The sequence below is a fragment of the Schistocerca nitens genome, chromosome 9, assembly GCF_023898315.1.
Source record: "Schistocerca nitens isolate TAMUIC-IGC-003100 chromosome 9, iqSchNite1.1, whole genome shotgun sequence".
Lineage (NCBI taxonomy): Eukaryota > Metazoa > Arthropoda > Insecta > Orthoptera > Acrididae > Schistocerca > Schistocerca nitens.
This window is the reverse complement of record NC_064622.1, coordinates 175,295,198-175,308,561: the sequence shown is the minus strand read 5'-3', so window position 1 is coordinate 175,308,561 and position 13,364 is coordinate 175,295,198. Positions and strand designations below refer to the sequence as shown.

At 42.6% G+C, this 13,364-nt stretch overlaps 1 protein-coding gene across 1 annotated transcript in view; it reads right to left on the bottom strand.

The window, feature by feature from the left end:
- LOC126204087 (dynein light chain Tctex-type 1-like) overlaps positions 1–13,364 on the bottom strand; it is a 45,813-nt gene that overhangs the window by 14,494 nt on the left and 17,955 nt on the right. Inside the window, exon 2 of the mRNA XM_049938506.1 lies at positions 12,496–12,728. Coding sequence (XP_049794463.1) covers positions 12,496–12,728 — 233 coding nt within the window. The remainder of the gene's footprint in view (positions 1–12,495; positions 12,729–13,364) is intronic.

Below are 13,364 nucleotides of genomic sequence, written 5' to 3'. Positions count from 1 at the left end.
TAGCTTAGCTAGAATATTTACAGAGGAGTATGTCCGACGCGAGTATAAAGGTCCAGGCTGTGATATGGGCGGTCTCGCGCTCGTGGTGTGTGAGAGAGGCAAAGCAGACGATTTTGAGTCATCACAGGTGACTTAGGTTTGTGGCTTCGTTTGCCACAATTTTCTTGTGTTGGTAGTGAAACACGAACTGACCATCAGAATTAAAGCTTGACTTATTTGTATAGACAAAATGTGATATAAGTTAATGTAGGGTAGTACACGTTAGTGCACGTTAGTAAGCGGAAGCAAGCATTAGTACATATTAGCCAACAAACATGGGTCGGTAAAAGGACGTGGTGGTCGTTAGGGACTTTAACTATTTCATTTCAAGTCCAGGTGGACGTGGCAGTGGCGAAAATTGATTCCAAGTCTAGGTGGAATTGGCAGTTTTCCACATCAGAGAGGTAAATTAATTGATCAGATTAATTAAATAGTCATTCAAACTTTGTTACATTCACTTTCGTAGATACTAAGCTAGCTCATGTGTACGGACGTGTGTTTTCGCGAAGATCTTGGATGAGATAATCGAAGCATGTGGGCTGAATAATGAGAATCAGGTGATCAGTTAACTTAGTGAGAGCGTTCTTTGTCCGACAGAGCAACGTGGTCGATCGCGCGTTGTGACGTGAAGGGAGTTTCCAACTCGGTAGAAAAAACATTCCAGTTCGAGCGTGTCGGTTCCTGTCTATCGGTCTGGAATTCCAAAACTTATGGGGGTGAGAGCGATCTTTGTGTTCCATCACACGTTCTGGTGGCGCGGTATGTGGCGTGAGGGTGGTTTGGACAAAGCAAGCGTGTCGGTTCCCGTCCGTCGGTGCTGGGAATTTGCGAACTTTAGGACCGATATAGCTTTTAGCGTGTCACGTGATAGAACTTTCAAAACATCTCGGGCGGTTGTGTGAGGTAGGTATCGGCAGGTTGGAACCTGTTGAGAAAAATAAATTTGGGGTGGAATGTGTCCTTCGTCCAGCACGTGGTCGACAGGTTCCATCCTGTCCAGCGTTAAGTGCTCGCGGGCGCGAAAAGATGTTTACGTAGCCGGACTCTGAGGCGAGCGAGGCTGACCGTTTGTGGCTGGACCCTGAGGGGCCGCTCGCCGCCTACCTGGCGCGCTGGCCGGGGGCTGTGCGGGCGCCGCTGGTCGCTTGACGTCAGCCGGCCAGGGAGCGGCCGATGGAGCGGGCTCAGCCGGCCACGCGTACGTCAGCTGCGATCTGGAGTTCGCTGTGTGAACATCGAGAAGTCAGTTGGGACACACCTGCATGACCGTAATGCCTGAAATAAAGAGTCATTTTCCCATCTTGTGACTCACCGTAGTACAAGTGACGAGATTTTAATAATTTAGCAGCGGAAGCATAAGTGACCACGAAAATTCAAACTTGGTGGGCGTGGCCCAATTGGCTTTCTTCCCGCCATCTTAAATGACGTCACGGCGACGTCCTCAGGTGGCTGAGATACGAACTGACACACAGTTGGACTTCAAACCTCGTAGCGAGCACGGTGGATGCTGCTGCGATCTCGAAGATGTGATGTTGGAGAACAAGTGATGACGGTACTGTTTGAAATAAAGACTTTAGTCCCTTTCCCACGAATTCGCAGGAGGTTACTTACGTTAGTAAAAGTGCACTTTATTATTACTTGAAGCGATTTTCATTGCTTGGGAGTGAATCAATGAGTGACAGCGAAAAATTCATACTTCGTAGGATGAGGTGGACTTCGGTTAGTGCATATGGCCCAGTTGGTTCCTTTTTTTTTCATAGGTGAGACAGATTATCGTGTTTGAATTTGAATTAGTGAGAGATTTTTTGTTATGGATGTAAGGCAATTAGCTTTCTTGCCACAATAATTGACCATCTTGAATAAATGTGTTGTTGTTGTGGTCTTCAGTTCTGAGACTGGTTTGATGCAGCTCTCCATTCTAATCTATCCTGTGCAAGCTCCTTCATCTCCCAGCACCTACTGCAACCTACATCCTTCTAAATCTGCTTAGTGTATTCAAATGGTTCAAATGGCTCTGAGCACTATGGGACTCAACTGCTGTGGTCATTAGTCCCCTAGAACTTAGAACTACTTAAACCTAACTAACCTAAGGACATCACACACATCCATGCCCGAGGCAGGATTCGAATCTGCGACCGTAGCAGTCGCACGGTTCCGGACTGCGCGCCTAGAACCGCGAGACCACCGCGGCCGGCGCTTAGTGTATTCACCTCTTGGACTCCCTCTACGATTTTTACCCTCCACGCTGCCCTCCAATGCTAAATTTGTGATCCCTTGATGCCTAAGGACATGTCCTACTAACCGATCCCTTCTTCTAGTCAAGTTGTGCCACAAACTTCTCTTCTCCCCAATCCTAGTCAATACCTCATCATTACTTACGTGATATACCCACCTAATCTTCAACATTCTTCTGTACCACCACATTTCGAAAGCTTCTATTCTCTTCTTGTCCAAACTATTTATTGTCCATGTTTCACTTCCAGACATGACTACACTCCATGCAAATACTATCAAAACGACTTCCTGACACTTAAATTTATACTCGATGTTAACAAATTTCTCTTCTTCAGAAAGGTTTTCCTTGCCATTGCCAGTCTACATTTGATATCCTCTCTACTTCGACCATCATCAGTTATTTTTCTTCCCAAATAGCAAAACTCCTTTACTACTTTAATTGTCTCATTTCCTAATCTAATTCCCTCAGCATCACCCGACTTAATTCGACTACATTTCCTTATTTGTTTCGTCTCAGGTCTTTCACTGCTCTGTCAAACTCTTCACGCAGTATCGTATCTCCCATTTCATCTTCATCTACATCCTCTTCCATTTCCATAATATTGTCGTCAAGTACATCGCCCTTGTATATACCCTCTATATACTCCTTCCACCTTTCTGCATTCCCCTCTTTGCTTTGAACTGGGTTTCCATGTGAGCTCTTGATATTCATACAAGTGGCTCTCTTTTCTCCAAAGGTCTCTTTAATTTTCCTGTAGGCAGTATCTATCTTACCCCTAGTGAGATAAGCCTCCACGTCCTTACATTTGTCCTCTAGCCATCCCTGCTTAGCCATTTTGCATTTCCTGTCGATCTCATTTTTGAGACGTTTGTATTCCCTTTTACCTGCTTCATTTACTGCGTTTTTATATTTTCTCCTTTCATCAATTAAATTCAATATTTCTTCTGTTACCCAAAGATTTCTACTAGCCCTCGTCTTTTTACCTACTTGATCCTCTGCTGCCTTCAGTACTTCATCCCTCAGAGCTACCCATTCCTCTTCTACTGTATTTCTTTCCCCCATTCCTGTCAATTGTTCCCTTATGCTCTCCCTGAAACTCTGTACAACCTCTGGTTTAGTCAGTTTATCCAGGTCACATCTCCTTAAATTCCCACCTTTTTGCCGTTTCTTCAGTTTTAATCTACAATTCATAACCAATAGATTGTGGTCAGAGTCCACATCTGCCCCTGGAAATGTCCTACAGTTTAAAGCCTGGTTCCTAAATATCTGTCTTACCATTATATAATCTATCTGATACCTTTTAGTATCTTGAATAAATAATAATAAATGATTATAAATGTTAAGAAATAATAATAAATGATAATAATAATAAATAGAAGCACGGTTTTCCATATATTATGGCGTGTGAATTTGAACATGGTGGGATTTTCGGTGTTAGTGGAGGTAGGCCAATAATAATAAATAATAATAAATGATAATAAATAATAATAACTAATAAATGATAATAAATAATAATAAATGATGAATGATAATTAATAATAATAAAGAAAAGTATGGTTTTGCAGCCATTATCATTTTGGAATTTGAATTTGGAGGGAATTTTCTAGTGGAGGTAGGCCAATAATAATAAGTAATAATAAATGATAATAAATGGTAATAAATAATAATAAATGATAATGAATGATAATAAATGATAATGAATAATAATGAAGACAAGCACAGTTTTGCATGCATTATCCTGTTGGAATTCAAACTTCCTGCCATTTTTTCTTCTGGAGGTTTAGATTAGTGGACATAAAACAATTGGTCTATTTTGCCTCCAAAATTCAAAATTCCGGCCATTTTTTATGGAGGTTAGGTTAGTGGATGTAGCACAATTGGCCTATTTTCTCGCCAAAATCCGCCATCTTGGATGACGTCAAGTGCTGTTGCCAAGTCTACATGTCGCCCTCTTGGATGACGTCATCGCCGCCATCTTGAATAAATTTGGCAACAATGAAGAGCGTCGTGAAACCCCCCTGGCCGCACTACTCCCGTGCAACCTTGCAAACATCGATGACTTGCACCTTGATATTCTGCCACATTTACCATTTCACCAGACCTCACACCGAGTGATTATCACATGTTTGGACCACTCAGGGAGACGATGGGAGGAAGAATCAAGAGGTACAGCAAGCGGTGCACGAGTGGCTGTGCAAACGGCCAAAATAATTTTTTTTAGAAGAATCCGTGCAGTTTCAACGTTCTGGATGAAATGTGTTGAACGATAGGGAGACTGTGTCAAATGATACACTTGTGTTCCACTTTTGTTCAGTAAAAAATACTTAATGTCTTCATTCGACCCTCCCTCATGTTAAAATACATTATTCAATAATTTATTACTCAGTTTAAATTATCGGAAAGCGTTTCGAACGTTTTAGACACGGATTTAAATGACGCCAATCGCCCTTTTCAGAATTACTGATACCAGCTGATGTTTTTCGGACTGATAATAGCTAGTCTTCAGCTTGCATCTTGGAATGCCTGTTATCCCCAGATAGCAAAGAAAAGATGTTGTGGCGTCTATAGCAGAGAACGGATGATATGGCCTCTGTGTTGTACAGTTCTTATGGGCTTTTGTAGAAGGGGAATTTTAAGAGAATCGTACAAAATCTCCACACGATTTTCACTTTCTACTGCTTACAACGAAGAAAAATCAACGGAATGGCTGGGCATTCACTCTCACATACCCAATTCACTATCTCTCAATTATGCTTTGATGCTTTGAGTCTACTAACCTATGTTTGATTTTAATGTTTTGATAGTGTTAAAGAGCTTTTTTGTTTCTCTAGCTTTGGCAGTTCTATCGATCGTACTAAAAGGCTTGCTAAATTTGTAAATGTCTTTTTTTCAGGAATGCTACGTCTGTTGGCTCGAAAGCCAATGATCGTGGCCTTTTGGGCATCGGATAAATTGCTCCGTTGTCGCATTACTACAATGACTGCACTGGTTTTCTGCATCCCCTCGACATGTTTTACACAGGGTATATCAGAGGTGATGGTCAATAATTCATACATGGAAAAATACAGACCAAAAGTAAATAAAAAGTTCCAATAAACATGGATTTGCAAATCAACCGTTGCCGAGGCATCGCATTAATTCGAGTTGGGAACCAACTGTAAACGCCCCTGGATGCCGCGGTATTTACGTTGGTATCTCAAGGTTTGGGATCGACTATCTATTGTTTATGCATCGCCGGCCGCTGTGGGCTCTTCAGTCCGGAACATCGCTGCTGCTACGGTCGCAGATTCGAATCCTGCCTAGGGCATGAATGTGGGTGCTGCCCTTAGGTTAGTTAGGTTTAAGTAGTTCCAAGTCTAGGGGACTGATGGCCTCAGATGTTAAGTCCCATAGTGCTGAGAGCCATTTGAACCATTTGTTTATCCATGCGTAACTACTTCCCTTTCCCCCTCCGTTCACTGTGTCGTGCCAGCCTCATAATCAGTTACAAATATGAAGGCACCAAGGACAGAGGTTACACAAATGAAGATTACGCTGACATGTACTTCATGTATGGCAAAGGGAATGGCAGTGTCGCAGAGGTAGTCCGACAGGCGTACATTTAGCCGGTTACATCAGAGCCTTAGAGAAACCTGTAGTTTCGCACACCCGGATCCATAACACCCGATGTTGAGGAGAGGGTGTTAACGCATTGTACACGAACATCCGAGTACTTCGACAAGGAGGGTTGCCATTTGTCCTGAATCATAACAATATGTGGCGGATTTTACATCGGCAAGAATTCTATCAATATTATTTCTAGAACTGCAAGCCATCAACAATACACACTTACCTCCTGGAGAGAATTTCTGTTAATAGGTGCAACAACAGAGTACCCTGTTTGGAAGCAGTATTCTTTTCACGGATGAGGCTGGATATATCAGTGACAGTATTTGTAACTACCATAACTGTCGCTGCCATAACTGAGATCACATGAAAGAAGTATATTGAGGAGAATATTTGAACTTGTGTATGAAAATGGGAAATGGGAGTTGGAGAAGGCGTAGGAATGACGAGCATTATGACTGCTATGAGAGGGATGATATGGTCAAGTTCATAAAGCTGTGTAGATTGAGATGGGCTGGACATGTAATATGACTCGATGAGACAGATCCTGCAAGGAAAGCCTGTTGCAGTGAACCTGGAGGGAGAAGAGCAAGAGGACGACCGAGGCTGAGATGGAGCGACGAGGTTGGAGAAGACGCTGCCAGAGTTGGTTGCCGTAACTGGAGGTCTACAGCGAAGTCCAGAGAGAAATGACGGAAAATTATCGAGCAGATCAAATCCTGTCTTGGGATGTAGTGTCAATTGAAGAGGACTTCCTGTTAAATTTTGGCCGATGTCAGTCCTAATACAACACACGTGTCACTACGTCAGCAGCCTTATTCGTTGAATGTCTGGGCAGGACTGTTTGGAGACAGCGTAACTTGACCACACTTCCTGCCACAGAGAATAACTGTGCAGCAGTACATACGGTTTCTGCGGACTGTACTTCCAGGTGAACATGATGATGCCCCACTGAGCCCCCACTGAACCAAAACTTGAATATGTGGTTCATGCATGACGGGGCTCCAGCACATTTTCATTTATGAGTTCACCGGCTTCTAACTCAGACATACGGTCAACATTGGATAGGTAGATGAGGACCTGTGCCATGGTCTCCAAGGTCTCTGGCTTTAAATCCCATGGACATCTGTGTGTGGGTCCACGTCAAAAGCCTGGTCTACGCTACCGAGGTCAGCTCTCTTGAGGAATTACGCTTGCGTACTGAAGCAGCCTTCCAGCATTTATAGAATTCCCCAGGACTGCCTGAGAGGATCCGCAACTCATTTTAGAGACGAGATCAATGCTGCATTCAGACGCATGGATTACGTATCGAACACATTCTTTAACGTTTAGAGATTCCATGTGTTCCTAGACACTGATGAACGCAACAGAAAATGCGTTATATCTCGACAAACTTTGATTTGTGGACCCATGTTTATTGAAGCTTTTTAGGTACTTTTTGCCTATACTTTCCATGTGTGATTTATTGACCACCACTTCTGAAGCACCCTGTATACCCTCCATTGCCAGTGCTGCACACTGTTCTGTGAATGGTTATTGGACATTGAAAAAGGTGGTGGTCACATTAATGTCACTGGGAATTGTACATACATACATAGAATTTTATGGTGTTTTCTTGTGTGACTGGTATGGCACTGTGTAGTTTTACACAGAGAATATTCAATGCCAACTGTTATCAGTGTGAATATGAATGCAAAAGATTTTCATTACCTTAATCGATTGCTGGGTAGTGGGCGTTCTGTTTGATAGCTTATAGATTTGTGTACAATTTCTAAACAATTTCCGACAGGTGGTGTTATGGTTGCTTCAACAAGGGCGTTTGTGTAGGAATTCTCCCGCCAGTGCGTATTGAAAGTGTTAGATGAGCAATTAAATATCTACATTTGTCGGCTTGGGAAAATTCAGCTAGTTTGTGGTCAAATGTAGCGAAATATTTTCGACAGTTGTTGAACTTATATTTATTCAAGGTTGTGAGGAGTGTGATCCGATGAACGCTTCTCTAAAATAGTTTGGATGAAGTGCGGACACTATTTATTTTATATGAAGCGAGATATGGCAGGGAACTGAACAATTTATGTTGAACAGGAGAGACTACATAACATTTCACACCATACATCTACGGTGAATTTGTAACAATATGCCCTATATTAAGGTAAAATTGTAACAAAATGCTCCATATTGCAGAGAAATTCTACCAAATCGCTCATGTTACAGTGAAATTGTAACAAACTGCCCATGTTACAGCAAAAATTGGAACATTACTTCATGTTTCAGGAAAAAGTGTAAGAAAGTACCCCATTTAGAGAGAAATTGTATCAAATTGCCCACTTTTACAGTAAAGTTATAAGAAAATACCCCAAGTTACAGAGAAATGCCACCAATTGCCCTATGTTACAGTGAAATTGTTGCTAATTGTCCGTACTACAGCAAAAATTGTAACAAAATACCCCATGTCACAGTGAAATTGTAACAAATGTCCACTTCTTGCAGTGAAATTTAACAAAATGCCTCTGTTACAGCAGAAATTATGCGAAGTTCCTCCATGCTACGTTAGATGGTATCCCCATCAAGCATTAGGGCCTGCATCACCTTGCCTTTTGACATCACACAACTTTCTAGACGCCGTGATGTTCTGACCTCGCAGGCCCCATGACAGTGAAAAGTTCTAAGTTCGACAACTGTCAGAAGTATTTGAAAGTCTAATTATAGTCGCACATATTACAATGTTCTCAACCTAACAGACTTGTAGAATCCCAGTCGCCCATATTTCAATATTCTCAATCTAGCAGATTTGTAGAATTTCCCTCAAGTCCCCATGCATGGTCATTACACCGCACATCTGGCACTCGCAGCTTTGGCCTGCGAAAGTCCTCCCACACAAGCGGCCTTGTTGAGGGAACCACGTCTGCATTTGTTGGGTATTATTTTGAAATCCTGTAGAAACATCTGATGTCATATCTGGTGTCATGTGTCGTTTCCTGGGTTTAAAGGTGAGTGAATGCTTACACATGGTTCTTTGATGTACATGTTCAGCAACAGGGTAGCAGGCTTGACGAAAAAAGCCTTAATTTCAGTACCATATTCGCTGATTTCGGTCCTGTTCCATTCGCAAATGCAGTGAGTAGAAAACAGAAATCTGCTTGTGTACGAGCTTTTTTTCCCTCTCTTGTCTTCAGAGTCTTTATGCGAGACGTGCATTCGTGGCAGTATATTGTTCTGCAGTCTGTTGCAAATGTTAATTCTGCAAACTTTCTCAGTAATATCTTGGAAACAAGAACGTCTGCACGCCTTTGAATTATTTTGATATTTGCCTTCCATCTTAGCATCTCGCTAGAAGCCCGTTGCATTATATTTATGTGCCAGTAAATGTAGAAATTACTGTCTTGGATCACATGACTGTGCTAAGTCCCTACATAAAGGACTGCATTATATTTACACGGCAGTAGGCATAGAAGCTGTTGTTTTGGACTTTACAGATTGCCATTACACGTCTTTTTCCGTACACATTTAACGCCATACGCCTCCTCAAACCTGCCAAGGACTTGTGTCATGCAGAATTGTTGATGTGTTGAGTGTAAAAGGTGCCTACGGCAAAAATCTGTGTTACTAAGCGGCCAAAGCGGCTGGTAGCTGCTTGTTGAATGACACCTGCGGCTTCCTTATAACCAAGTGAGCGCTATCTGATTCGGCACCTCTTGATCGGGCTGTGTGAGCTGGACAGCTGTAGTCTGGCTGCAGAGCCTCTCGCTCGCTCTGGCGTGTGACTTATGTTTCATCACTGTGTTTACGGAAGGACTGGACCACGAGTAGTAGTCCGAGTTGCTCCATTCACCTCCTTTCCGCCAAGTGCGATTGCTCTGTTCCGTTGGTGATAGCAGAGTTCTGTCCGCCAAGTGGGATTGCTCTCTTCCGTTGGTGATAGCAAAATTCTTTCATACTGAAATTTAGAAGTATGTAAGAAGGACACCCATCATTACTCTCGTAAGATATCGTTTTTTCCCCATTTTTTCCACATTTATTTGCCCTGTTGTTGATGATTATGATACACCTACCATCCTCATGAATTAAAATCTTGTTTTGGGTATCCTTGCTTACTTGTTCTTCTATGTCTGGTAATAGGGTCGTTAAATGAATGAACAGTTTCGACTGATAGTGGAGTAAGTGGTCGGAGGCCAGTAGCAAGACACTACCGGTTCATGATTTCTTACTCTGACTTAAGACTGTGCCTTTATACTTTTCTCTAAAAACAATACACTGAGAGGCTAGCATATATGACTCGAAACCCGAAGAAGTTTTGGTTTTATGTAAAGTCAGTAAGCTCATCGAAGAATATTTTAAAGAGTTGGTACCCCACAGCGCGCAGATATTTGAAAAATATCATGTTACCGTCTTGAGCTGCTAATAAGATCTTTATTTAAACATTCAGTTCCGGCCGACTGAATATCATCAGGTCTTAAAAGCATTTACAGCATCATATCAGGCGAATATAAAATCACTGACGTCAGATAATAAAACCATGAAGTAATCACTGTTGTCACTTCGTGATATAAACTACATTATCAATATATTAAACTGCGCTACACAGTGTCATTTTTCTTGTTACATTAGCAATCGGCATTAACGCCGTGGATGCACACCGAATAGCGCCGTCTGGACAGCTGAAAGCACTGAAATCATTGATCCACTGTACAATAGGTTCTATATGGTACGCATCCGTTCTAAGGGTTAACGCCGTTTGATGAAGATGTAACATGAAATGGTGCACTGCCTAGTACAGTTCATACACTGAAGTGACAAAAGTCATGGGATAGCGGCATACACATATACAGATGGTGGTAGTATCGCGTACACAAGGTATAAAAGGGCAGTGCATTGGCGGAGCTGTCATCTGTACAAAGGTGATTCAAGTGAAAGGGTTACCGGCGTGATTGTGGTCTCAGTACAGTAATCGACGGACTTGGAAAACGAAATAGTAGTTGGAGCTAGACGCACGGGACATTCCAGTCCTGAAATCCTTAGGGAATTCAATAATCTGAGATCCACAGTGTCAGGATTGTGCTGAGAGTACCATATCAAGGGCACTGACGACCGGCGTTAGTGCCTTTCTAACAGCACGACATCGCCTGCAGCACCTGGCCTTGGCTCGTGACCATATCTGTTGGGAACTAGACAACTGTAAAACCGTCGCCTGGTCAGGTGAGTCCCGATTTCGGTGGTGAGGGCTGATAGTAATGTCTGAGTGTGGTGCAAAACCCATGGGGTCATGGACCTAAGTTGTCGAGAAAGCACTGTGCAAGCTGGTAGTTACTCCATAATTGTGTGGGCTGTGTTTACATGGAATGGACTGGGTACTCTGGTCTAAATGAACCGATAATAATTGACTGGGAATGGTTATGTTCGATTATGTGGAGACCATTTGCAGGCCGCGCGGAGTGGCCGCGCGGTTGGAGGCGCCATGTCACTGATTGCATGGCCCTTGCCGCCGGGGGTTCGAGTTCTCCCTCGGGCATGGGTGTGTGTGTTGTAGCATAGGTTAGCTTAAGTTTAGTTTAAGTAGTGTGTAAGTCTAGGGATCGATGACCTTAGCAGTTTGGTCCTTTAGGAATTCACATACATTTGAACATTTTTGAACCATTTGAAGTCATTCATGGACTTCATGTTCCCAAGCAACGATGGAATTTTTGTCGATGACAGTGCGCCATTTCACTGTGACACAATTATTCGCAATTGTTTTGAAGAATATTCTGAGCGAATGATTTGGGCATCCAGATCGCTTGGCATGAATCCCATCGAACATTTATGGAGCATACTTTGGAGTTCAGTTCGCGCAAAATTCTGCACAGGTAACACCTTTACAATTATGTTTGGTTATAGAAGCAGTATGGCTCAATATCTCCGCAGGGGAATTCCAACGAGTTACTGCAGAATGCAGGGCAAAAGGAGGTCCGACACGGTATTAGGATACATCCTATGAGTTTTATCCCCTCAGTGTATGCTTCTGATGAAATATGTGTTTATATTCTCTTGCTTTCAGCGAAGTAAGCTGCTATTCCACGCATTCTAGAAAGTATTTCTTCATGAATAAATTGTACCTTGTATTACGTATGAATCAGACCTGGCTGCTTTTACATTTATTTGATGATAACTCATTTATCTTGATCATTTATGAATCATTGAAACACAAAATATAATAACTATTTCGTTAATGAAGTAGAGAATTATATATAAAAAACCAAACATTAACCTTACAGCTGGCTTTCTCGGCTCTAGAGTCGCTAGTATCGTTCCATCTGTCACGTGGCAATAATTTTCAGAGCAGGGATTGCCGCGGCTGTATATCGTGTTTTAAGTGTTGTTACTAGGGTTACAAGTGTTCAAATGTATGTGAATTTCTAAGGGACCAAACTGCTGAGTTCATTGGTCCCTAGACTTACACACTATTTATACTACCTTAAACTAACTTAAGCTGCGAACAACACACATAAACCCTTGCCCGAGGGAGGACTCGAACCTCAGGCGGGAGCGGCCGCGCAATCCGTGACATGGTTCCTCTAACCGCGTGGCTACTATGTTACAGCAGCTTCCAAAACAATAAAAGGAAGTGGCCACTTTACCAGCCCCGTCCATCATAGCCGTCGCGATTCCGCGACAGCTGTTCACGACTGATGCGGAATGACGTACCTATGTACTTGAAGGGCTTGTTGAGGCGGGCGAGAGCAGAGATGCACGCCTCAGCGATGCGGTGGACATACAGCTCACACTTCTGGCGCTGGAACGTCTCGCGGCCAACTATCTTCTCGACGCACTCCTTCACCAGCGTCGTCACCTCCTCCACCACGAACTCTGTCTGCAATAGTAGAGGCGTGCCTTTGAAGTTGCAGAAAATTCCTGGACGGAGATAATCGTGCTGAAATGGCTGGGTGACAACATGAGGGCGAATAGCCTTCCCGAATTTCGGATGTTATTGCAGATCACTTTCGTCAGCTTGACTGTAAAACGTGTATATTTCTATTGTCTTTTGTCAAACCACGATTTATGATAGATGTTTATATTTTATTAATAGGATTAAGTAGTATAGTAGTAAGTAGTATAGAAACCAAATGGCGGTTATAAGAGTTGAGGGGCATGAAAGGGAAGCAGTGGTTGGGAAGGGAGTGAGAGAGGGTTGTAGCCTCTCCCCGATGTTGTTCAATGTGTATATTGAGCAAGCATTGCAGGAAACAAAAGAAAAATTCGGAGTAGGTATTAAAATCCATGGAGAAGAAATAAAAACTTTGAGGTTCGCCGATGACATTGTAATTCTGTCAGAGACAGCAAAGGACTTGGAAGAGCAGTTGAACGGAATGGATAGTGTCTTGAAAGGAGAATATAAGATGAACATCAACAAAAGCAAAACGAGGATAATGGAATGTAGTCAAATTAAGTCTGGTGATGCTGAGGGTATTAGATTAGGAAATGAGACACTTAAAGTAGTAAAGGAGTT